This window comes from Nomascus leucogenys, chromosome 9 (genome assembly GCF_006542625.1).
Source record: "Nomascus leucogenys isolate Asia chromosome 9, Asia_NLE_v1, whole genome shotgun sequence".
NCBI lineage: Eukaryota > Metazoa > Chordata > Mammalia > Primates > Hylobatidae > Nomascus > Nomascus leucogenys.
Window position 1 is genome coordinate 30,116,401 of NC_044389.1, and position 27,291 is coordinate 30,143,691.

General features: G+C 37.5%; 1 protein-coding gene across 1 annotated transcript in view; it reads right to left on the reverse strand.

The window, feature by feature from the left end:
* Positions 1-27,291, reverse strand: part of SWT1 (SWT1 RNA endoribonuclease homolog) — a 137,233-nt gene that overhangs the window by 80,296 nt on the left and 29,646 nt on the right. Inside the window, exons 10-13 of the mRNA XM_030818745.1 lie at positions 23,115-23,208; positions 10,940-11,085; positions 8,882-9,045; positions 6,980-7,118 (exon numbers count right to left, since the gene is read on the reverse strand). Of these exons, the coding sequence (XP_030674605.1) occupies positions 6,980-7,118; positions 8,882-9,045; positions 10,940-11,085; positions 23,115-23,208 (543 nt within the window). The remainder of the gene's footprint in view (positions 1-6,979; positions 7,119-8,881; positions 9,046-10,939; positions 11,086-23,114; positions 23,209-27,291) is intronic.

Below are 27,291 nucleotides of genomic sequence, written 5' to 3' on the forward strand. Positions count from 1 at the left end.
AATTTTGAAATTTAAGAACAGTATATACATTTACACCTATATGCCACTCCTAAGTTATCCCTCTGGTACAAAAAGCAATAATTAAATAGATTTAGTTATAGATAAAGTCCTTTGAGTTGATTCTGGTATTCTGAATTCAGATTTCAGGAGTTCACTCAGCATGGTCAACTTCAAAGTAAAAGTAAAGTTAAAGAATATTACACTCCCCAGAAAAAAGAGAAAATCACCAAAGAAACAAGTCAAACTACAGATTTCAATGCTGAGGTGATTTCAAGTAAGAGTACTATGGAGAGATCAGAAGACTCAGACTATACTGGTAAGCATGTCAGCTATATATGGTACCTCTCATCATCACCTCAGCTATCTACATAGTGATTTATCTTCAACTCCATTACATGAAACTTAATACTATGTTTATTGAAAACAATGAGTTATCTCTCTATGTACAACACAACTTCAGGAGAGAAAAAAAGTTTGGGCAACAGCAAAAGAAGCCTGCAGAATTTTTTTCCTGTAAATTAAAAGTGAGAAAATCTACAAACAATAATTTAAAGGTATAACAATTTTATCTCAAGGAACAAAAACTAATTACACTAACTTCTCAAATGAGTTGGGAAAGCTGGTGACAATAATTTCAAAAATTTCAAAAGTTATAAACAATAAAATTAAGTAACTAATGTCATAAAACTCAGAACAGAAAAAATTATTTCCATTATTAAAGCAGAATGCTACCTAACAGTTTTCAAAATAACCATGCTATACTGTTGTTTACTTTTTGTTTTAATGTTCACAGTTTCAGAGACTCTATTGTATTCTGAAACATCAGCATGGCTGTTCAACGGCACTATGAGTTTAAAAAACAATAAGGAGTTTCTCTGTATCACTTACACAAGAACTTGCTTGTGAAATCCTGAAGGGTCAAGTGAAATAAAAACTATATCTTAATAATTAATTCCACAATATTCAGAAACTCTAATCTAATGTAATGGTTATAGCCAAGCCCTCTGGCTTCTCCTTTATCCAAAAATATAAAAAAAAAAAAAATAAAGTAAGCCAATGTATTTCCTTACAGGAAAACTTTCATTTCTTTTTAAAGCCAATGACTAGTTTAAATTCCTGTGGGTAATAAGAGATGCTATACACGGGACAGACTGTAGATGTGATGAACTACGTAAATCCCCTGAGGAAGATATAATTGGACACAACTTCTTTTAAGGGTGCTTTTCCAATGTAAGGTATGTTTAATGAGGCTTACATATATGAATTAATCATTTTATTTCTGTCTTACAAAAGTTCCTAAGATTATGAGGAAAAGGGTAATAACAATAATAAATCCAGTATACAGACACAACAAAAAAGAAATCTACATGAATGAAATAGTCTAATGGTTATATAAGGCCAACAATTATTTAAAGCTAATATGGGTAACAAAGTCATAAAAGTTACTAGTCATTTTCCACACAATTTTCTATGAACTAATCTAAGGATACATGCTTGGTATTCTGAAGTTAAACAAATATATAACTCAACAGCTGAAGGTATTATTAAAAGATAGTACACAAGAACATAAACTGTGATTTTTCTAGTTCAAAATTATCTTAGAGCAAGAAGTACTTTTTTTTTTTTTTTGAAACACAGTTTCACTGTTGTTGCCCAGGCTGGAGTGCAATGGTGCAATCTCAGCTGACTGCAACCTCCACCTCCCGGGTTCAAGTGATTCTCCTCCCTCAGCCTCCCGAGTAGCTGGGATTATAGGCACCCACCACCACGCCCAGCTAATTTTTTTGGATTTTTAGTAAAGATAGGGTTTCACTATGTTGGCCACGCTGGCAATGAACTCCTGGCAAGAGGTACTTTTATAATCCCACAACATATTCTTCATAACTCATTAAATGTTAGGCATCAGATTCTTCGAGATCAAAGACCAATAAACTATAATGATAACAAAACTGATTTTTCAGCAGAAGATACAGTCATCACATCTTCACTTCTCTCCTTAATGTCAGTTAGAGCTGCCATCTACCACCTCTCAGCTGCGTCTAAGAGCAGACCCCCCTGCCAGGAAAAACAGATGGAAGATGGCAACTAGACACCTCATTTTTAACACTAACTTTGAGATCACACATAGTTTACGGACTTTCTCTTTTAAAAGATCAACTAAATTATGACCCTGGTAAAAGATACGAAAAAAGGTTCTACATGCTTTATAAAACTGCTCTGGAGAGATGTCCACTATGTTGTTCCTTGTCCTTCATATAATCATATCCCTAATAAACAACTTCTACAACTGAAGGCAATGACGGGAAAGTGCCATTCCTTAAAAAATTGGTAACTTATAGATATCTGGATGGTTGTAGATGTGTGGTGTTATTGCTGAGGCCTCTGTTCAGTTCCACTGGTCTATGTATCTGTTTTAGTACCAGCACCATGCTGTTTTTGTTACTGTAGCCTTGTAGTAGAGTTTGAAGTCAGGTAGTGTGATGCTTCCAGTTTTGTTCATTTTGCTTAGGATTGTCTTGGCTATGTGGGCTCTTTTTTGGTTCCATATGAAATTTAAAGTAGTTTTTTCCAATTCTGTGAAGAAAATCAATGGTAGCTTGATGAGGATAGCATTGAATCTATAAATTACTTTGGGCAGTATGGCCATTTTCACAATATTGATTCTTCCTATCCATGAGCATGGAATGTTTTTCCATTTGTTTGTGTCCTCTCTTACTTCCTTGAGCAGTGGTTTGTAGTTCTTGAAGAGGACCTTCACATCCCTTGTAAGTTGTATTCCTAGGTATTTTATTGTCTTTGTAGCAATTGTGAATGGGAGCTCACTCATGATTTGGCTGTTTGTCTGTTCTTGGTTTATTGGAATGCTTGTGATTTTTGCACATTGATTTTGTATCCTGAGACTTTGCTGAAGTTGCTTATCAGCTTAAGGAGATTTTGGGATGAGATGATGGGGTTTTCTAAATATTGATCATGTCATCCGCAAACAGAGACAATTTGACTTCCCCTTTTCCTAACTGAATAAACTTTATTTGTTTCTCTTGTCTGATTGCCCTGGCCAGAACTTCCAATACTATGTTCAACAGGAATGGTGAGAGATGGCATCCTTGTCCTGTGCTGGTTTTCAAAGGGAATGCTTCCATCTTTTGCCCATTCATTATGATATTGGCTGTGGGTTTGTCATACACAGCTTAAGAGCTATTTATTTTGAGATACGTTCCATCAATACCTAGTTTCCTGAGAGTTTTTAGCTTGCAGGGCTGTTGAATTTTGTCCAGGTAAATGGTGTTAGGAAAACTGGCCAGCCATATGCAGAAAGCTGAAACTGGATCCCTTCCTCACACCTTACAAAAAAATTAACTCAAGATGAATTAAAGACTTAAACATAACACGTAAAACCATAAAAACCCTAGAAGAAAACCTAGGCAATACCATCCAGGACATAGGCATAGGCAAAGACTTCATGACTAAAACACCAAAAGTAATGGCAGCAAAAGCCAAAATTGACAAATGGGATCTAATTAAACTAAAGTGCTTCTGCACAACAAAAGAAACTATCATCAGAGTGAACAGGCAACCTACAGAATGGGAGAAAATTTTTGCAATCTATCTATCTGACAAATAGCTAATATCCAGAATCAACAAAGAACTTAAATAGATTTACAAGAAAAAAACAACCCCATCAAAAAGTGGGCGAGGGATATGAACAGACACTTCTAAAAAGAAGACATTTATGCAGCCAACAAACATAGGAAAGAAAGCTCATCATCACTGGTCATTAGAGAAATGCAAATCAAAAGCACAATGAGATATCATCTCATGCCAGTTAGAATGGCGATCATTAAAAAGTCAAGAAACAACAAATGCTGGAGAGGATGTGGAGAAATAGGAATGCTTTTACACTGTTGGTGAGAGTGTTAATTAGTTCAACCATTGTGGAAGACAGTGTGGTGATTCCTCAAGGATCTAGAACTAGAAATACCATTTGACCCAGCAATCCCATTACTGGGTATATACCCAAAGGATTATAAATCATTCTACCATAAAGACATATGCATATGTATGTTTACTGCGGCACTGTTCACAATAGCAAAGACTTGGAACCAACTCAAATGCCCATCAATGATAGACTAGATAAAGAAAATGTGGCACATATACACCATGGAATACTATGCAGCCATAAAAAAGGATGAATTCATCTCCTTTGCAGGGACATGGATGAAGGTGGAAACCATCATTCTCAGCAAACTAACACAAGAACAGAAAACCAAACACCACATGTTCTCACTCATATGTGGGAGCTGAACAATGAGAACACATGGACACAGGGAGGGGAACATCACACGCTGGGGCCTGCCAGGGGGTGGGGGACTAAAGGGTGGATAGCATTAGGAGAAATACCTAATGTAGATAATGGGTTGATGGGTGCAGCAAACCCCCATGGCATGTGTATACCTATGTAACAAACCTGCACGTTCTGCACATGTACCCCAGAGCTTAACGTATAATAATAAATAAATAAATAAATAAAAAATTGGAGCCAGGATAGCACGAAGGAGGGGAGCTCATGCTTGCATTTCTGCGATAACAACAGTCTCAAGGATTTTCTAAAAAAATCCCACAAGAAATCCCTCTATGTCCTTCATGCATCTCATGCTTTTCATGATCCATGTCTTGCATGTATGCACATATTTCTAAACCGGGTTTATCACTAGACATTCTTTAGGACTATAGCAGTTCAGATAAGACACTCTTGAAAAAACTTTTGCCCAGTAACAATGTCTCCACCAATGAACTAATGCCAACTCTGGCTTTGAGCCTCAGGCACCAATAAACTCTGTTTTTAAGCAGCTGGTACCAACTTCTTTTTGCCAATAAAAGCTTTCCCTTACTCTCTCCTCTTCAGGTGCACCTGTGGCTTGCCATAGCTATGCATTCTAGATTAGAATCCTTTTTCCTTACTCCTGAGTAAATTCATCATGTTAGGAGATCAAAAAAAAAAAAAAGATATTCATCGAACATCTACCATGGATGAGACATAAGGAAATGACTAGGTGGTTTAAATCCCGTAGGGTAAATATTTATTTATTGACTTATTTTATTTATGGTTGACACATAATAATTGTACATATTTATGAGTACAATGTGATGTTTTGACATATGTATAAATTGTGTAACAATTAAATCAGGGTAATTAGCATATCTATGACCTTAAGCATTTATCATTTCTTTGTGATAAGAATATTGTCTTACAGCCATTTTGAAATATACAATATGTAACTGTTAATTCTAGTCACCCTACAATGCAGCAGAACACCAGAACTTATTCCTCCTATCTAACTGTAGCTTTTTATATTGCTCAATCTCTCACCATCCCCTACCACTGCACCTTCCCCATCCTCTGGTAATCACTATTCTACTCTTTACTCCTCTGAGAACAACTCATTTTCAAAGACTTTACACTTCAAGGAAAAGACAGAGAATAAGGTACACCTATCATAGAATATGCATTTTTTTTCCTTTTTGTCCTAGCTTCTATGAAGATGTTAAGGTTAAAATCTGGGCTCAAGTGCTGCAATAATGATTTGCATATGATTCATGATTAATCATCTCCTATTCTTCATTATCTGGCCTCCGTGCCTTTAATAATTTAATTATTTAATGGCCCTCTTGTACTCAGGTTGTTATAAGGCATCACAGTTACGTTTCAGAAGTACGCTGGATATAATTAATATATGAAATAATAAACACATCACTTCATGTGAGGAGTTTGAAAAAAGCAAAGTACCAACTGAACCTTTAATAATAATCACACTTTGCTTTTTTATATTATATATATATTTTTTGAGACAGGGTCTCATTCTGTTGCCCAGGCCAGAGTGCAGTGGCACCATCTTGGCTCACTGCAACCTCCACCTCTCAGGCTCAGATGATCCTCCCACCTCAGCCTCCCAAGTAGCTGGGTCTACAGGCATGCACCACCACACCTGACCAACTTTTGTATTTTTTGTAGAAAGGGAGTTTTGCCATGTTGCCCAGGCTGGCCTTGAACTCCTGGGGTCAAGCAATTCACTCACCTTGGCCTCCCAAAGTGCTGAGATTACAGGCATGGGCCACCATGCCCAGTCTTTGCCTTTTAAAGGCATAACAAGACAAATCTAGTTATTTGAACAAGTCACTTACTGTTTCAAGACTAGTTTCCTTGATCGTAAAATATAGGCTTTAACAACATTAGATCAGTTTTTCTCACATTTTTTTCCTCACAGCAGATAAACTTTTTTCCAAGTCCTATATAGAATCTCCATAAATAATTTTTAAAAGCTGCTCTGGCTAAAGTTGGGGTTGAGGGCCAAAGGCACCACCTACCGGGCTCCCCTTCAATCTTCCCATCACCCATCTGTGGCAGCAGAGGCACTTCAAGAAGCCAAAAGTTCTGTTCAATATAGTTTAAAAACCAACTAAGTTGTTCACTGTGGTCTCTTCCAGTTCTAAAATTCACTATACACCAAAGCCAAAGGTTTCTTGTTCCTTATCCATATAGTTTAAATAGAAACCTTGACACACTATTCTGAAAATTAGTACATGAAATGTGCTCAAAGTCTGTGTTAAACACTGTAAGAAATGAAAAAAGTCTAATCAATTCTATTGGTGTATCTGAACAGACTGTAAAACATGGTTTTAAAAGTTTTCAAGGTAAACTTCATCAAAAATTATATATTTACAATATTTTGAAATATCAACAATACCATTCACAGTCACAAGCTCTATGAGCTGCATCTATTCATCCAGTTTCCACAAATACATAGCTCTATGAGCTGCATCTGTTCATCCAGTTTCCACAAATACCTTTAGAAATTAGAAGTATAAATGATTAAGAACTAATTAACAAATTCTTCATTAATTTATCTTCACATCCCAGGGAATATATCTGCTAGTCTGACTTAATACAACACTGCTAAAGAGAAAAATAAAAGAGTCATACCTTTACAGAGATTTTTGTATAGGCTCTCAATAGTTAAAAGCAAGTTCTTTTCCATAACTAATCCAAATACAGCCAACCAATGTTTTTTAAAGCACTGTAGTAAATGTAGTAGAGTCCATGGTGGTTTCAGGTACAGGATCTAAAGAGTACGTAGAAAAAAATTAACATCTCTAGATTTATTATTCCTATTATTAAAAAGTACCTATTTAGGATTCCTACATATATTTCTGAGCAAAATATAATTAGTTGGATTTTTTTAAATTAAAAGATGGAAAGTCAATCATAACATTAAAATGCTAATTCTATTGCAAATTGCTGGTGTAAAACTCATATTAGTATTAATCTTAATAGTTTCAGAAACTGTGCAAAAAAGAAAAACATAGATCTAATCAGAGGAAACATAGTTTTATCAGGAAAGGTCCTTCAATCTACTTGTCAACACAGTCATCACTATAAGAAAATTAATCTAATTATTTCATATAACTGGGTGAAAATCTATATAGAAAAAAGATGTTCAGTAGCTCATGCCTGTAATCCTAGCACTTTGGGAGGCCAACATGGGCGGATCACAAGGTCAGGAGTTCGAGACCAGCCTGGCCAACATGGTGAAACCCCGTATCTACTAAAAATACAAAAATTAGCTGGGCGTGGTGGCAGACACCTATATTCCCAGCTACTTGGGAGGTTGAGACAGGAGAATCGCTTGAAACCAGAAGGAAGAGGTTGCAGTGAGCCAAGATCACACGACTACACTCCAGCCAAACTCCATCTCAAAAAAAAAGAAAAAAGATGTCAATTATAATTGTCACTTGCTACACTCTTGCAAAGACATGCCTATTAAAAACATTGATCATTTAATTCTATAAGATGTTAGCACTTCCTTTTCTGAATCATTCACATATATACAATTACTTTCCTTATCTCTACTATGAGATATCAACACTCCTAGTATCTTCTGATGATTCGTCATCATTTTGGTTCAACTTTGTCAGTATAATCAAGTAGCAAATGCACCATTCTGGCAAATATTAGAATCTCACTGAACAGCTGGAATAGATACAAGCTATGACTGATGCGCAATCATGTTTCTCCTAGCTATAAATGCTCATGCCTGTAATCCCAGCACTTTGGGAGGCTGAGACAGAAGGATCACTTGAGGTCAGGAGTTTGAGACCAGCCTGACAAACATGGTGAAACCTCATCTCTACTAAAAATACAAAAATTAGCTGGGCATGGTGTCACATGCCTGTAATACCAGCTGCTTGGGGGGCTGAGGCAGGAGAATCACTTGAATCTGGGAAGCGGAGGTTGCAGTGAGCCAAGATCATGCCATTGCACTCAAGCCTGGGCAACAAGAGCGAGACACTGTCTCAAGACAAAACAAAACAAAACAAAAAAACACTGAACTTTTGAAACCATTATTATTAAATTTGAAGTTTTACTGATTGTTAAAAAGGTGTGAATCCAAAGAAAATTCAAAATATCTTGCTAATACAATCAACTTATACTCTGATGCTTACATTTACATGGCACAAGCAAAAATATATACTTCTTTTTCTGAATACATATTGCTAGGGAGATTCCTTATATTAGACATTTTGACTCAAATTAAATAGGTAAGTTTTTTTTAATTCAATTTAAGCACTATGGGACAGTGCATCTGACACACAGCAGATGCAAAATAAATGTTTACTCAAAGAAAAAGAATAACATATATTCCTAACCATTAAGAAATGTCCATCATTTAACTGTCAAAAACTATTTGAAAAACTTGAAGAAAAATGTAACATGATACAGATTATTCAATGAAGCGTATGCATTTTATACAAGTAATATTTCTTAAGATAACAAATCTTCAGCAATAAAAAAGAAATCTTCAACTAATAGAGTACAACTAATCACCTCCATCCAAAGGTTTCCAAAAGCAATTTTCATTTCTGTTTCTAATATTGAAGATAAACCTGTTCCAAGAGATTTTTCAAGATCAGATACAATGCTCTCAAGCAGAATGGACAGTCCAGAATTTGTAGATTCTTCCTTATAGCTCTCTTTCAAGGGTGTTGTTTCTTTAAAACAAATAGTTACAGACTTTATTTAGAATGCTAACAGTAATTATTATACATATAATTGGTATATTGCCATAAACAGTAAGCATTTTATGTATATATTTTAATTATATATAAAACAAACCAATATTTTATTTTCAAAACAATTTAGAAACATCTCTATTATAGTTGCTTTAGATGCAAAATAAATATATTACTTTAACAAATGTTTTATCTTTTTAACAGGCAAATAATATTTTTACTCAAAAATGTAAGAAATGTATATGATATTTCAACTACAATTTAATTTTATTATTTTCTAAAAAGAGTTACAAGAATGCCTTGGATTTATTCACAACAAAAAACCAAGAACTATGGATCAAAATGGGTTTTTTTCCAAAAATGGAATATTTTTCTTTTTTTTTTTCTTTTGAGATGGAGTCTCACTCTGTCGCCCAGGCTGGATGCAGTGGCGCGATCTCGGCTCACTGAAACCTCTGCCTCCTGAGTTCAGGCGAGCCTCCTGCCTCAGCACCCCAAGTAGCTGGCAAAAATGGAATATTTTTCTAAACTCACCCCACATCAATAAATTTCCAGCTTAACTACCTCCATGCCCTCCTCTTTTAAAAGGAGCTTTTATTATTTTAAGTGATATCACTTCATTAACACTACTTTTTAGATACTTGAAAACAACTGTAATTTTCTTACGGCAAAACTAAAAATATTAAGTGGCTTATCTCTACAAAGTGGACAAGCTAAAGGCACACTACCCTTGAAACACTGTAAACTAGAATATCCTGTTATTCCTTTAAAGGCCATTTTGAATATTATGACAAAAACGTTATTTCCAAAAAGGGTAAATAAGTAGTATATATGTATATATGACTATTTACACAATTATATGTAAAATGCACATATATTAGAGACTTCAATAATCATTTTCCCCAAAGAGGGAAGAGGTGGGACGTACTTATAAATAATGTCAGGTTTAATATAATATTTCTTCAAATATCAAGCTACAGAACAGATTAATCTGGTGGAAAAAAATGAAATAATAGTATTGTCCTTACTTGTTTTTTTTTTTTTTTTTTCCTGAGATGGAGTTTTGCTCTTGTTACCCAGGCTGGAGTACAATGGCACAACCTCGGCTCACTGCAACCTCCGCCTCTCAGGTTCAAGCAATTCTCCCGCCTCAGCCTCCCGAGTAGCTGGGATTACAGGCGCCCGCCACCACGCCTGGCGAATTTTTTTGTATTTTTAGTACAGACAGGGTTTCCCCATGTTGGCCAGGCTGGTCTCGAACTCCTCAGGTGATCCACCCACCTCGGCCTCCCAAAGTGCTGGGATTACAGGTGTGAGCCAGTGCGCCCGGCCTGTTACTTCTTACTTATTGGTTTAAAATTTTTAAAAAGAAAACTATTACTAGATTCCAACAAGTTTCTCTATTGCTAGCTGAGTTTTTATCATATTAATAGAAGGTTATACATAGAAAACCAACTTAAAAAAGAAACTAAAAAATTATCTCCATGTCAACTAAATATCTCCTATAACTGCTATTAATTTAAAAGGAATACTCTGTTTCACTTGAAGAAAATGAAGGTGAAAAATAAAGGTACACTCTGCAAGGTACAAATTAGCATGTACACAGTGATTATAATGTAAAAATGTATGTAAGCGTGCAGACAAAAACATCAAATTAATTTGTAAAAGTACATATAGAAGGTAATAATGTTAATTATGTTTTCTTTTGGATTACCATCATAACTTCCATTTATTCAATGATTTACATGCCAGCAAGTATGCCAAACGATGTTATTTTAAATGTACAAATAAAAATTTACCATTGATTCTAATGTTATAAATAATCTTAGTGTATAAAATAAGATATATCTCTAATTATTTATAGTAAAAATACCTGCTTTCAACTGTTGCTTAGGAATACAAGGCTGATGACACACATCTGTGTTCAGAGATAAGTGTAATAACTCTGCACTCAATTCTTCTTTACTGAGTGACTTCACACCACTTATTAGGCCTTTGTTTCTTAAGTTTCTATCATCCCTAAAGTTGGGAGGTTGGGATTAGGAGGAAAAAATATTTTTTATAAGGTAAACCACAGGGCAAATCAAAACACATGAGATCTAGTCAGAGGCAAGTGATTCTCAGCCTATACCTTAAGAAAGAATAACAACTCTTTTTAAAAAATATCAGCTTTGGGTACTAGGCACCATTCTAAAGTGCTTTATATATATAAATCTATTTAATCCTACAACAAACTTCTGAGGTAGGAGTAGTATTAACTTTACCCCCATTTCACAGACGGGGAATTGAGGTATAAAGAGGTTAAGTAACTTGTCCAAAGTTATACCCAGTAAGTGGGAGCTGGATTTGAATACAGGAATCTGATTATCCAAAGAGAAATAAACAGAGAGCTATGTATGAGAAATAATTTACAGTAGGCAGACAAGTACAAATTTACTCAGATTAATCATAAGACAAATAGCACAAATTTGCTGTTTGCTGAAAGAAGTCAATATGATTAGAACATAGTGCATGAGACCAGTTTATGAGGTTACAGAGAAAGACAAGGGCATTAAAAAACAGGAAATTTAAGGGCTTCAGTGGGGAATGACATGATCATATCTGTGTTTATTAAATTGTTCCAGAGGCCAGTAGGCTTCCAGCTTCTGTTAATGGCAGAGTAGTTTGGTCACACTAACCCTACTATGAATGAGAATTATAAAATCTAAACCAAAATATATATATATATATTAACTATTTGAAGGCACTAGAGAGCAACAGAATGTAGGCAGAAGCTGGAGTGGGAGTCTACCCTGAAGACACAGAAAATGCATAGAGAGAACTACAAGTCTCTTTTTACCTGAGGGCATTTCCCAATTAATCAAGTGTGACAAGTATTAGTGGCTTGAAATGTCAAAGAACCATGTTCAAGGTTGACCAGGGCAGCTGGAAAGTTAAGGGAGAGAGTGCTCTAGGTTGGCAGCTGGCAAGACGGCTGAATAGGAACAGCTCCAGTCTGCAGCTCCCAGCGAGATCAACGCAGAAGGCAAGTGATTTCTGCATTTCCAACTGAGGTACCCGACTCATCTCATTGGGACTGGTTAGACAAAGGGTGCAGCCCTCGGAGGGCAAGCTGAAGCAGAGTGGGGCATCCACCCACCCAGGAAGTGCAAGAGGTCAGGGAACCCCCTCCCCTAGCCAAGGGAAGCTGTGAGGGACTGTGCCCTGAGGAATGGTGCACTCCGGCCCAGACACTACACTTTTCCCATGGTCTTCACAACCCGTAGACCAGGAGATTCCCTCGAGTGCCTACATCACTAGGGCCCTGGGTTTCAAGCAAAAAACTGGGCAGCCATTTAGGCAGACACTGAGCTAGCTGCAGTAGGTTTTTTTCATATCTCAGTGGCGCCCGAACACCAGCGAGACAGAACCATTCACTCCCCTGGAAGGGGGCGCTGAAGTCACGGAGCCAAGTGGTCTAGCTCCATGGATCCCAGCCTCACGAAGCCTAGCAAGCTAAGATCCACTGGCTTGAAATTCTTACTGCCAGCACAGCAGTCTGAAGTCAACCTGAGAGGCTCAAATTTGGTGGGGGGAGAGGCATCGCCATTACTGAAGCTTGAGTAGGCAGTTTTACCCTCATAGTGTAAACAAAGCCCTCAGGAAGTTTAGACTTGGCAGAGCCCACCGCAGCACCTCAAAGCCGCTGTAGCCAGACTGCCTCGCTAGATTCCTCCTCTCTGGGCAGGGCATCTCTGAAAGAAAGGCAGCAGCCCCACTCAGGAGCTTGTAGATAAAACTCCTATCTCCCTGGGACAGAGCACCTGGGGGAAGCGGTGGCTGTGGGCACAGCTTCAGCAGACTTAAACGTTCCTGCCTGCCGGCTCTGAAGAGAGCAGTGGATCTCCCAGAACAGCGCTCGAGCTCTGCTAAGAGACAGACTGCCTCCTCAAGTGGGTCCTTGACCCTCGTGCCCTCTAACTAAGAGACACCTCCCAAAAGGGGTTGACAGACACCTCATACAGGAGAGCTCCGGCTGGCATCTGGCAGGTGCCCCTCTGGGACGAAGCTTCCAGAGGAAGGAACAGGCAGCAATCTTTGCTGTTCTGCAGCCTCTGCTGGTGATACCCAGGCAAACAAGGTCTGGAGTGGACCTCCAGCAAACTCCAGCAGACCTGCAGCAGAGGGGTCTCACTGTTAGAAGGAAAACCAACAACAGAAAGGAGTAGCATCAACGTCAACAAAAAGGGCGTCCACACAGAAACCCTATCCGAAGGTCACCAACATCAAAGAACAAAGGTAGATAAATCCATGAAGATGAGGAAAAACCAGCTCAAAAAGGCTGAAAATTCCAAAACCAGAATGCCTTTTCTCCTCCAAAGGATCACAACTCCTCACCAGCAAGGGAACAAAACTAGACACAGAATGAGTTGATGAATTGACAGAAGTAGGCTTCAGAAGGTGGGTAATAGCAAACTTCTCTGAGCTAAAGGAGCATGTTCTAACTCAATGCAAGGAAGCTAAGAACCTTGAATTGCTAACTATAATAGAGGAATTGCTAACTATAATAATCAGTTTAGAGAAAAAGATAAATGACCTAATGGAGCTGAAAAAAACAGCACGAGAACTTCGTAAAGCATACACAAGTATTAATAGCCAAACCGATCAAGCAGAAGAAAGGATATCACAAACTGAAGCTCAACTTAATGAAATGAAGCCTGAAGACAAGATTAGAGAAAAAAGAATAAAAAGGAATGAACAAAGCCTCCAGGAAATATGGGACTACGTGAAAAGACCAAACCTACACTTGATTGGTGTACTTGAAAATGACAGGGAGAATGGAACCAAGTTGGAAAACACTCTACAGGATATTATCCAGGAGAACTTCCCCAACCTAGCAAGACAGGCCAGCATTCAAATTCAGAAAATACGGAGAACATCACAAAGATTCTCCTCAAGAAGAGCAACCCCAAGACACATAATTGTCACATTCACCAAGGTTGAAATGAAGGAAAAAATGTTAAGGGCAGCCAGAGAGAAAAGTCGGGTTACCCACAAAGGGAAGCCCATCAGACTAACAGCAGATCTCTCGGCAGAAACCCTACAAGCCAGAAGAGAGTGGGGGCCAGTATTCAACAATCTTAAAGAATTTTCAATCCAGACTTTCATATCCAGCCAAACTAAGCTTCATAAGGGAAGGGGAAATAAAATCCTTTACAGACAAGCAAATGCTGTGAGATTCTGTCACCACCAGGCCTCCCTTACAAGAGGTCCTGAAGGAAGCACTAAATATGGAAAGGAACAACCAGTACCAGCCACTGCAAAAACATACCAAATTAAAAAGACTATCGACACTATGAAGAAACTGCATCAACTAATGGGCAAAATAACCAGCTAGCATCATAATGACAGAATCAAATTCACACATAACAATATTAACCTTAAATGTAAATGGGCTAGGCCAGGCGTGATGGCTCATGCCTGTAATCCCAGCACTTTGGGAGGCCAAGGCAGGTGGATCATGAGGTCAGGAGTTCCAGACCAGCCTGACCAACATGGTGAAATACTGTCTCTACTAAAAATACAAAAATTAGCCAGGCGTGGTGGTGTGTGCCTGTAATCCCAGCTACTCAGGAGGCTGAGGCAGGAGAATCGCATGAACCCAGGAGGCGGAGGCTGCAGTGAGCTGAGATCTCACCACTGCACTCCAGGCTGGATGACAGAGCGAGACTCGTCTCAAAAAAAAAAAAAAAAAAAATGTAAACGAGGTAAATGCCCCAATTAAAAGACACAGAGCAAACTGGATAAAGAGTCAAGACCCATCAGTGTGCCGTATTCAGGAGCCCAATCTCATGTGAAAAGACACACATAGGCTCAAAATAAAGGGATGGAGGAATATTTACAAAGCAAATGGAAAGCAAAAAAAAAAAAAGCAGGGGTTGCAATCCTGGTCTCTGATAAAACAGACTTTAAACAGAGATCAAAAGAGACAAAGAAAGGCATTACTTAATGGTAAAGAATCAATGCAACAAGAAAAGCTAACTTTCCTAAATATATATGCACCCAATACAGGAGCAGCAGATTCATAAAGCAAGTTCTTAGAGACCTACAAAGAGACATAGACTCCCGACACAATAATAATGGGAGACTTTAACACCCCACTGTCAATATTAGACAGATCAACAAGACAGAAAACTAACAAGGATATCCAGGACTTGAACTCAGCTCTGGACCAGGTGAACCTAATAGACAGAACTCTCCACCCCAAATCAACAGAATATACATTCTTCTCAGCACATTGCACTTATTCTAAAACCGACCACAGAATTTGAAGTAAAACACTCCTCAGCAAATGCAAAAGAATGTAAATCATAACAAACAAGTCTCTCAGACCACAGTGCAATCAAATTAGAACTCAGGATTAAGAAACTCACTCAAAACCACACAACGTCATGGAAACTGAACAACCTGCTCCTGGATGACTACTGGGTAAATAACGAAATGAAGGCAGAAATAAGTAAGTTCTTTGAAACCAGCGAGAACAAAGACACAACGTTACAGAATCTCTGGGACACAGCTAAAGCAGTGTTTAGAGGGAAATTTATAGCACTAAACGTACACAGGAGAAAGCAGGAAAGATCTAAAATTGACACCCTAACATCACAATTAAAAGAAGTAGAGAAACAAGAGCAAACAAATTCAAAAGCTAGCAGAAGAAAAGAAATAACAAAGATCACAGCAGAACTGAAGGAGATAGAGACACAAAAAACCCTTCAAAAACTCAATGAATCCAGGAGCTGGTTTTTTGAAAGATCAACAAAATAGACAGACTGCTAGCCAGACTAATAAAGAAGAAAAGAGAGACAATAAAAAAATGATAAAGGGGATATCACCACCCGTTCCACAGAAATACAAACTACCATCAGAGAATACTATAAACACCTTTACGCAAATATAGTAGAAAAATCTAGAAAAAATGGAGAAATTCCTGGACACATACACCCTCCCAAGTCTGAATCAGGAAGAAGCTGAATCCCTGAATAGACCAATAACAAGTTCTGAAATTGAGGCAGCAATTAATAGCTTACCAATCAAAAAAGTCTAGGACCAGATAGATTCACAGCCAAATTCTACTAGAGGAACAAAGAGAAGCTGGCACCATTTCTTCTGAAACTATTACAAACAATAGAAAAAGAGGGACTCCTCCCTAACGCATGACGCCAGCATCATCCTGATACCAAAAGCTGGCAGAGACACAACAAAAAAGAAAATTTCAGACAAATATCCCCAATGAACATCAATGCAAAAATCCTCTCAATAAACTAGCAAACCGAATCCAGCAGCACATCAAAAGCTTATCCACCACGATTAAGTCGGCTTCATCCCTGGGATGCAAGGCTGGTTCAACATATGCAAATCAATCAATGTAATCCATCACATAAACAGAACCAATGACAAAACCACATGATTATCTCAATAGATGTAGAAAAGGCCTTCGATAAAATGCAACACCCTTCATGACAAAAATTCTCAATAAACTCAGTCGAAAGAGTTTGAGATGGAATGTATCTCAAAATATTAAGAGCTATTTATGACAAACCCACAGCCAATACGACACTGAATGGGCAAAAGCTGGAAGCACTGCCTTTGAAAACCAGCACAAGACAAGGATGCCCTCTCTCTCCACTCCTATTCAACATAGTATTGGAAGTTCTGGCCAGGGCAATCAGACAACAGAAAGAAATAAAGGGTATTCAAATACAAAGAGAAGAAGTCAAACTGTCTCTGTTTGCAGATGACATGATTGTATATTTTCTAAATATATAAATATTTTCTAAAGTCTTAGGATACAAAATCAATGTGCAAAAATCACAAGCATTCCTATACACCAACAAACGATAAACAGCGAGCCAAATCATGAGTGAACTCCCATTCACAATTGCTACAAAGACAATAAAATACCTAGGAGTACAACTTACAAGGTATGCGAAGGACCTCTTTAAGGAGAACTACAAACCACTGCTCAAGGAAATAAGAGACGACACAAACAGATGGAAAAACATTCCATGCTCATGGATAGGAAGAATCAATATTGTGAAAATGGCCACAATGCCCAAAGTAATTTATTGATTCAATGCTATCCTGATCAAGCTACCATTGGCTTTCTTCACAGAATTAGAAAAACTACTTTAAATTTCATAAGGAACAAAGAAAGAGCCCGTATAGCCAAGACAATCCTAAGCAAAAAGAACAAAGCTGGAGGCATCACGCTACCTGACTTCAAACTCTACTACAAGGCTACAGTAACAAAAACAGTATGGTACTGGTACCAAAACAGAGATATAGACCAATGGAACAGAAGAGATGCCTCAGAAATAACATCTACCACCATCTGATCTTTGACAAACCTGACAAAAACAAGCAATGGGGAGAGGATTCCCTATATAATAAATGGTGTTGGGAAAACTGGCTAGCCATACGCAGAAAACTGAAACTGGAACCCTTCCTTACACCTTATACAAAAATTAACTCAAGATGGATTAAAAACTTAAATGTAAGACCTAAAACCATAAAAACCCTAGAAGAAAACCTAGGCAATACCATTCAAGACATACGCATGGGCAAAGACTTCATGACTAAAACACCAAAAGCAATGGCAACAAAAGCCAAAACTGACAAATGGGATCTAATTAAACTAAAGGGCTTCTGCACAGCAAAAGAAACTATCATCAGGGTTAACAGGCAACCTACAGAATGCGAGAAAATTTTTGCAACCTATCATTTGACAAAGGGCTAATATCCAGAATCGACAAAGATCTTAAACAAATTTACAAGAAAAAAACAACCCCATCAAAAAGTGGGCAAATGATATGAACAGACACTTCTCAAAAGAAGACGTTTATGCGTTAACAAACATATGGAAAAAAAGCTCATCATTACTGGTTATTAGAGAAATGCAAATCAAAACCACAGTGAGATACCATCTCATGCCAGTTAGAATGGCAATCACTAAAAAGTCAAGAAACAACAGATGCTGGAGAGAATGTGGAGAAATAGGAACACTTTTACACTGTTGGTGGGAGTGTAAATTAGTTCACCACTGTGGAAGACAGTGTGGTGATTCCTCATGCATCTAGAACCAGAAATACCATTTGACCCAGCAATCCCATTACTGGGTATATACCCAAAGGATTATAAGTCATGCTACTATAAAGACACATGCACACGTATGTTCATTGCAGCACTATTCTCAATAGCAAAGACTTGGAACCAACCCAAATGTCCATCAGTGATAGACTGGATTAAGAAAATGTGGCACATATACAACATGGAATACTATGCAGCCATAAAAAAGGATGAGTTCATGTCCTTTGCAGGGACATGGATGATGGTGGAAGCCATCATCCTCAGCAAACTAACACAGGAACAGAAAACCACACACTGCATGTCCTCACTCATAAGTGGGAGTTGAACAATGAGAACACATGGACACAGGGAGGGGAACACCACACACTGGGGCCTGTTGGGTGGTTGAGGGATAGGGGAAGGATAGCATTAGGAGAAATACTTAATGCAGATAACAGGTTGATGGGTGCAGCAAATCACCATGGCACGTGTGTACCTATGTAACAAACCTGCACGTTCTGCATATGTATCCCAGAACTGAAAGTATAATAATAATTTTTAAAAAAAGGAAGTTAAGGGAGAAACTGAAGAAAAGAAACCACAGGGCAAGTGAGCCCCAAAATCTGCATATAAAGTATGCCCAGAGAAAAACAACATACTGCCAAGAGTCAAAGTAATCAACAGAACTAGACTTGAACAACACAGATACTGAAGCTATCTGACAGCAAATTTAAAGTAATTTTTATTAATATGTTAAAGGCTCTAATGGAAAAGGTGGAAGAAAGGAAAATCAAGCAGTTTCACAGAGATGAAAACCATAAGAGTAAAATGGAAATGCTAGCAATAAAAAACATAGTAACAAAAATGCAGAATGCCTTGAACAGGCTTGTCAATAGACTTGACAAAGGCAAGGAAAGAATCAACAAACTTGAAGGGAAGTCAAAAGAAATTACCCAAACTGAAACAAAAAGATAATAAAAGACTTTTTTTTAAAAAAAAAGTATCCAAGAGCTATGGGACAATATATACAACAGCAATATCCTTATGGTACCTGTGAAGCAGTACAATATTTGAAGGTAGGCTTTAATAAGTAAAGCTGTATATTGTAAACACTAAAACAACCATAAAAAGTTTTTTCAAAAAAGTATAAATAAGTAAATAATGGGGACAAAATGGTATCATTAAAAATGCACAATTAATCAAAAAGAGAAAGAGGAAAAAAAGCACAGATGGAATAAAACAAACAGAAAATAATTTGCAAAATGGTAGATTTTAATCCAACAAATTAAATGTGCATGGTCTAAATTTAACACTTAAAAAACAGAAATTGTCAGATTGGTCAAAAAAGAACCAACTATATGATATCTACAAGAAACTTACTTTAAATATACAGGCATAGAGGGGCTAAAAGTAAAAGGATACAAAAAGATACACTACATAAATACTAAGCAAAAGGAAGTTGGAATAGTTGCATTCATACTAGACAAAGAAGACTTTAGAACCAGGAACAATGTCAGAACCAAAAAGGACATTATGTAATTATAAAAGAAGCAATTCTCCAAGAAGACAAGCATAAACAATCTTAGATGCATATGCATCTCACTACAAGTTTCTATCTTTTTGCCTGAGGGAATTCTCCAATTCATCAATGGCTTTACCACAACAGAAAGCCATAGCTTTAGTGGCTTTCACAATACATGAAGCAAAACAAATAGAACTGAAAGGAGAAATAGACAAATCGACAATTATAGTTGGAGACTTCAATACCTCTTTTGCAGTCATCATAGAAAAAGTAGGCGACCAGCCTGGGCAAGGTGGCTCATGCCTGTAATCCCAGCACTTTGGGAGGCCGAGGCGGGAGGATCACGAGGTCAGGAGATCAAGATCATCCTGGCCAACATGGTGAAACCCTGTCTCTACTAAAAATACAAAAATTATCCAGGCCTGGCAGTGTGCAACTGTAGTCCCAGCTACTCCAGAGGCTGAGACAGGAGAATTGCTTGAACCCGGGAGGCAGAGGCTGCAGTGAGCCAAGATTGCACCACTTCACTCCAGCCTGGCGACAGAGTGAGACTCCATCACCAAAAAAAAAAAAAAAAAAAAAAAAAAAAAAAGGAAAGAAAAAGTAGGCCAGTAAGGTTACAGAAGACCTGAAGAATACTATCAACCAACCTGACCTAATTGAAATTTATAGAATACTCCACCCATAAGGGCAGAATACACATTCTGTTCAAATACACAGAAAACATTCACTAAAACAGACCATATTCTTGGCCACAAAACGAACTTTAACAAATTTAAAAGAACAGAAATCATGTAAATTATGTTCTCAATTCACAAAGAAATTAAACTACAATTCAGTAAAAAAAAAAAAAAACAAGTATCTGAAAATTTTGCAAATACTTAGAATTAGGCAACAAACGTCTAAATAACCTATGGGTCAGAGAAACAGTCACAAGGGAAATTATAAAGTATATTGAATAGAATGAAAAGGAAAACACAACATATTAAAGTTTGTGGGATACAACTGCAGAAGTGCTTAGAAGACATTTATAGCAGTACCAAATAAGTGATCTAAGTTTCCACCTTAAGAAACAAGAAAAAAAGAGCACAAAAGGGCAAGAGAGTATTTTCTGGGCCAGGCGCAGTGGCTCATACCTGTAATTCCAGCACTTTGGGAGGCCGAGGTGGCTGGATCATCTGAGGTCAGGAGTTTGAGACCAGCCTGACCAATATGGCGAAACCCCATCTCTACTAAAAATACAAAAATTAGTCAGGCGTGGTGGCACTCGCCTGTAATCCCAGCTTCTTGGGAAGCTGAGACAGGAGAATCGCTTGAACCTGAGAGGCGGAGACTGCAGTGAGCCGAGATGGCGCCACTGTACTCCAGCCTGGGTGACACAGTGAGACTCTGTCTCAAAAAAAAAAAAAAAAAAGAGAGAGAGAGAGGAGTTACAGACGTGTTCTATATATTAACAGGATGTGAGCTACACCAGTGCATCCATTTGTCAACATTGTATAGTTTAGATTTGTGCATTTCCTCAGCTACTCAGGGGCTGAGGAAGGAGGATCGCTTGAGCCCAGGAGTTTGAGACCAGCCTGGGCAACAGAGCCAGACCCTGCTTCTAAAAAATAAAATTAAAGAAGACCACACAGGACTGGCTAATTCACTGTATATAGATCATGAAGAAAAGGCAGGTATCAAAATTTACTCCCTGGTTTCTGGCTTTAGCAAATGGGTGGGAGGTGACCCTTTTTATTCAGGTGTAGAAGAGTTGAGAAGAAAAACTCAAGAGTCCATTTAAGGAGATGATAGGTTTCAGATGTCTATGAAACATCCAAGAGATATCAAATAAATAGTTGAATATATTAGCCTGGAGTTTAGAAAAGCAATATGGATTGGAGATATTAATTGTGTTGCTGGCCCAGACTTAGGACTGTAAATGTAAGCACTTAGAATGATGCATAGTATATAAGTTTTATAAAAGTTTTTCCGATTATTATCACTATCAATTGACATTATCATCATCCATTTTAAGTAATATAAATGTCCTCACAATAGTAGGTATGACTTATACAATACACATGATTATCACTATTTAAAGAAAATGCATACAAACCAACCAAAAAAAGAGAGAGAGAAAAACAGGCTCACCACTTGGAACACGACTATGCCAGAATTAAAAGCAAGGTTTGGCTATAAATTTTCAGTCACTAAAAAATAGTATATCCGTTAATCCCAAAAAAAGCAGTGAATGTATAAATAATGGAGAATTGATGAAGTTTTGTCAATTTAATTTTCATTCTAAGCTGAACTAAAAAAATAATTACATAACAAAGAATTACTTCTCAAATTTATCTCAAATTCAAAATGACTTATATATTAATTCTATTTCAGCCTTCAACGAACTCCAAAGTAATATGTCCTAGATCAAAATATAATTTAAAACCTATAGACAGAAAGCTCCAATATTTCCTTTAATAGCAAAAGGAATCACATTATCTTTGAAGATAGCTAAAATAATAACACTAACCAGAATGTTTGTAAGAAACATGTTAGGGCTACTGATTTCTATAATAGCTCCATTTCACAGAAAGAATTTGAGCATGATCATGAAACTGTAAAAACTCCATTTTGCAGTGAATAAAATACAGATTAAAACTGCAAGTTTCAAAGCATGATGTAGACTGATAAAAAAAAAACTGCAAATTAAAATTGCTCTTCTGTCCCTTCAGAACCTTTTGTCATACATGATGAATAAAATTTTGTTTAGCATTATCTTAGTTTTATCTTTGAACTAAGTTACGGAAATATTAGTAGAGAGGGAAGAAGCAGGGGGAAGGAAGAAGGAGGGAGAAAACTCTTACTGAGATCTTACTATATATTAGGCACTATTCTAAGTCATTTACGTATATTAACAGATTAAATACAATCATCTCATGAGGCAGGTAATATTATTATTCCTGTTTATTTCACATGGGGAAACTAAGTTAAGCAACTTGTCCAGGGTCACAACGCTGATAAATGATAGATCAGGACTCCAAGCCAGGCAACTCTATAACAGGCACCCAGCACACAACTCCAACATAAACTACCCTATCTCCACCTCACCAATAAGTAAGTAAATAAATTTCTTGTCTCATCCTGTCAGATTCTGATTTTTGAACTATTTTGGAGGGATGTTAAGTTGCCTTTTCCCCTGCTTTTTCAAGTTTTCTGAATCGTATAAAAATTAAACTGAAATGAAACTTCATCTAGTTGAGATCTCATTCCTCTAGTGCTCACACCTTATGAGACTGTCAGATACAAGTGGGTATGCTTACTGGCAGATTTGGAAAATTATGTATGTTTTTGATTCTTGGTATGCTGGATACTGTATGATTTTTTTTAATTATTTGGTTTATTTTTTAAAAATAAAAAGTCAAATGACTATGAAACTCACGTGCACAGAATAACAAAAGAACAAGGGAATAATTCCTGGTGCTGGAGACAGCATTTTAGTACTCGATCATCATTGTTCTCATCACTCAATCCATCTGCAAATTTAGTAAAGGCAACAGTCAATAAGTACCCTAGAAATGTGGGTGCCACAGAAATAATCTAGGCTGTATTTACAAAACAAAAATATCTAAGAGATTTAAGGTAGTTAAGGTATGATACTATGATGGTGGACACACGTCATTATACATTTGTCCAAATCCACAGAGTGTACAACACCAAGAGTGAACCTAATGTAAACTATGTACTCAGAGTGATAATGATGTCAATGGAGGTTCATCAACTATAACAAAGGTACCACTCCAGTGAAGGATACTGATAATGGGGAAGTTATGCTTGTGTGGGGGCAGGAAGTATGTGGGAAATCTTGATGTCTTTTGTGCAATTTTCCCGTGAAACTAAAGCTACTCTCATAAACTCTATTAAAAAATATATCTCAGCTGGGCACAGTGGCTCACACCTGTAATCCCAGCAATTTGGGAGGCCGAGGTGGGTAGATCACTTGAGGTCAGGAGTTTGAGACCAGCCTGGCCAACATCGTAAAACCCTGTCTCTACTAAAAATACAAAAATTAGCCATATGTTGTGACAGGTGCCTGTAATCCCAGCTACTCGGAATCTGAGGCAGGAAAATCAGTTGAACCCGCGAGGCAGAGGTTGCAGTGAGCTGAGATCGTGCCACTGCACTCCAGGCTGGGCAACAGAGTGAGACTCCATCTCAAAAAATAAAAAGTATATATGTATTTTATATATACATATATAAGAAATATATGTATTTCCTATATATTTATTTTATATATGTATAAAAGAAAGAAAACTTTTTACATAAAAAGTAAAATAATTTTTTTAAAACTGAATCTAGAATTTATATAGCATACAGTTGTGGATTTAATGTGGTTAGTTTGCTATTAAAATGGTCTAGGATATGGCTATTAGTAAACTCAAAGGAAAGAAATGTGATCAGAAGGCTAAAATGTCAGACTAGAAACCAAAAACCATGAATTCTAATATCAATTCAGTCACTTACAGATTACAAGTAACTTAACATTTTCTCAGCTTAAGAAGTCTGTGAACTAATAAGCAACTGTTCTACCAGCAACTAAACTAGTTTCCTATGTGTGCTCTTCCTTAATCTCTAAAGCAATGCAACTAGAGATATACAAGAGAAAGAAATATGGGCCCTAGGAAGGTAACACAAAAAGTAATTCCTAACAAATGTTAATCACTTGCTGACAGGGTACCCTCTGGCAATCTCTAAGCCTCAAAACATGTAGCAAAAATTCAGTTTTTATAAAAATAATGCAGGCCAGGTGGGTGGTGCCTGTGATCCCAACATTTTGAGAGGCTGAGGCAGAGGGATCGCTTAAAGTCAGGATTCCAAGATCAGCCTGGGCAACATGGTGAGACTCTGCCTCTACAAAAAAACAAGAAAATTATCCAGGCTCGTGGCACACTCCTGTAGTCCTATAGTCCCAGCTACTCAAGAGGCAGAGGAGGGAGGATTGCTTGAGCTCAGGAGTTCAAGTCTACAGTGAGCTATGATCGTGCCACTGCACTCCAGCCTGGGTGACCGGGTGAGACCTTGTCTCTAAAAAAATTAAGAATAAAATAATAATAATGCAATGTGTAGAAATTGGACCAAAGATAATGTTTCCCACAAGTCCACACACTACCTACCTGAGAACTCCCTAGGGTACTTATTAATAACACAGAATGCACGACCATACCCCAAATATATTTCTGGGTAAGAATCTTTGAAGCCTGGACCCAGATCCTAATTTAAGCTCTTGGCCTGTCTCTTATACATTAAAATTTAAGACATACCAGCCAATTCGTCTCAACCTTATTCCCAGTTTATAATCATTTTTCTCTCAACTTCTGGCCTATATTACTTAGTCCTCTAATCCTTCAAATTAGAAAACTCATTTATTCATGCAATAAATATTTATATAGGGCTTAATTTGTGCCAGGTTCCCATGTTAAGTGGATGGATATGCAAAGACAAACTCTTTAGGAGTTCATATTGGTGAAATCTAGAGAGCTCAACTATGTCAGGATATGAGTGTGAGGAAGATGTGATTAAATTTCTTGATCAGATGACCAGTGAACCAGACAGACATATATCACAGTAGCAAATTTTCCTTAAATTCAGAGGGTAAATGCCATGAATAGTGCAAAATGTGTAACTCAAAATCATTAGTTAACTTTAAACAATTCAATTCAGCAGATAAAAGAAGGCTTAAAAGTAACAGTGCACTGCTCTAAAGGTATCAAACTCAAGATTATCAGTAGTAGCACTTTTTCTAAGATATATGGAGCAGAAAAATAAACTGTAAGACTATTCATGAAATATTTGGTTATTCAATAAACACTTTTGAGCACCTGTACATGTACTGTTCAAAAGTGAACAAAATAAAGACTCCGGAAACAGACCAGTCTGGGTATGCATCCTTGTTTTCCCACTTACTAGGTATGTATCCTTGGGTGAAGTTTTTAATCATGAGGAGTAAATGAAAATGTATATAAAGTATTTAGCCCACTGTATGGCAATAGTGAATGCTTAAAAGTACCAGGTATTTATTACTTAAGATTCAGCTTGGCAAGGCACAGTGGCTCACACCTGTAATCCCAGCACTTTGGGAAGCCGAGGCAGGCAGATCACCTGAGGTCAGGGGATCGAGACCAGCCTGACCAACATGGTGAAACCCCATCTCTACTAAAAATATCTTAAAAAATTAGCCGGGCATGGTGGCACATGCCTGTAATCCCAGCTACTCAGGAGGCTGAGGCAGGAGAATCGCACACTTGAGGCCAGGAGGCGGAGATTGCAGTGAGCCGAGATCATGCCATTGCACTCCAGCCTGGGCAACAAGAGCAAAACTCCATCTCAAAAAAATAAAAAAATTAAAAAATTAAAAAGATTCAGCTTAAATGGCATTCAACATCAATGACCTCTACTCACATACAGAATAAATAAATTCTATATAAATTATAGTTATTAAGATGTTTAATATCTAATAGAATTTAACCTCCTCAACAGCAGGGTTTATCTTTCTCATTCACTGTTATAGGCCCAACACTTGGAACAGTGTCTGGTACAAATACTTGGCAAACAAATGAATCAATAAAAACACAATGAAAAATATAAAAATACAGAACAAATGTCTGATTGGGGGAGTGGTAGATAACTATTTGTTGCCTTTAATTATTTTTACCTTATTATAAAAAATATATAATTTTATTAGCCGGGCACAGTGGCTCATGCCTGTGAGTCGAGGGAAGCTGAGGCAGGTGGATCACCTGAGGTCAGGAGTTCGAGACCAGCCTGGCCAACATGACGAAACCCCATCTCTACTAAAAATACAAAAATCAGCTGGGCATGGTGGCTCACACCTGTAATCCTAGCTACTCTAGGAGGCTGAGGCACGAGAAGCTCTTGAAGGTGGAGCTAGGAGGTGGAGGTTGCAGTGAGCTAAGCTCACACCATTGCACTCCAGCCTGGGTGACAAAGGAAGACTCTGTCTTAAAAAAAAAAAAAAAAAAAAAAAAGCTGGGCACGGTGGCTCATGCCTATAATCTTAGCACTTTGGGAGGCCAAGGCAGGTGGATCACCTAAGGTAAGGAGTTAGAGACCAGCCTGGCCAACATGATGAAACCCAATCTCTATTAAAAATACAAAAATTAGCCAGGTGTTGTGGTGGGCGCCTGTCATCCCAGCTACTTGGGAGGCTGAGGAAGGAGAATCACTTGAACCCGGGAGGTGGAGGTTGCAGTGAGCTGAGATCACGCCACTGCACTCCAGCCTGCGTGACAGGGGCAAGACTCCATCTCAAAAAAAAAAAAAAAAAAAGGTAATTAAAAATCTGGAAAATACAGAAAATATAAAGAAAATTAAAATAACTGATAAACCCATCCGGTAAATATCACCTCTATTCATCACTAATCAGTATATACATATAATTAAATAAATTTAGAATTATACTTCACATATTTTTTAATCTTATGTTTGTTTTTATTTAAAATTATATGTCATTAATGTTTTTCCAAATACAGTGTCCCCTCATGTGGCTATAGCAGTGTATGTAACTTCTCCAAATGTTATACAGGTTGATTCTAATTTTT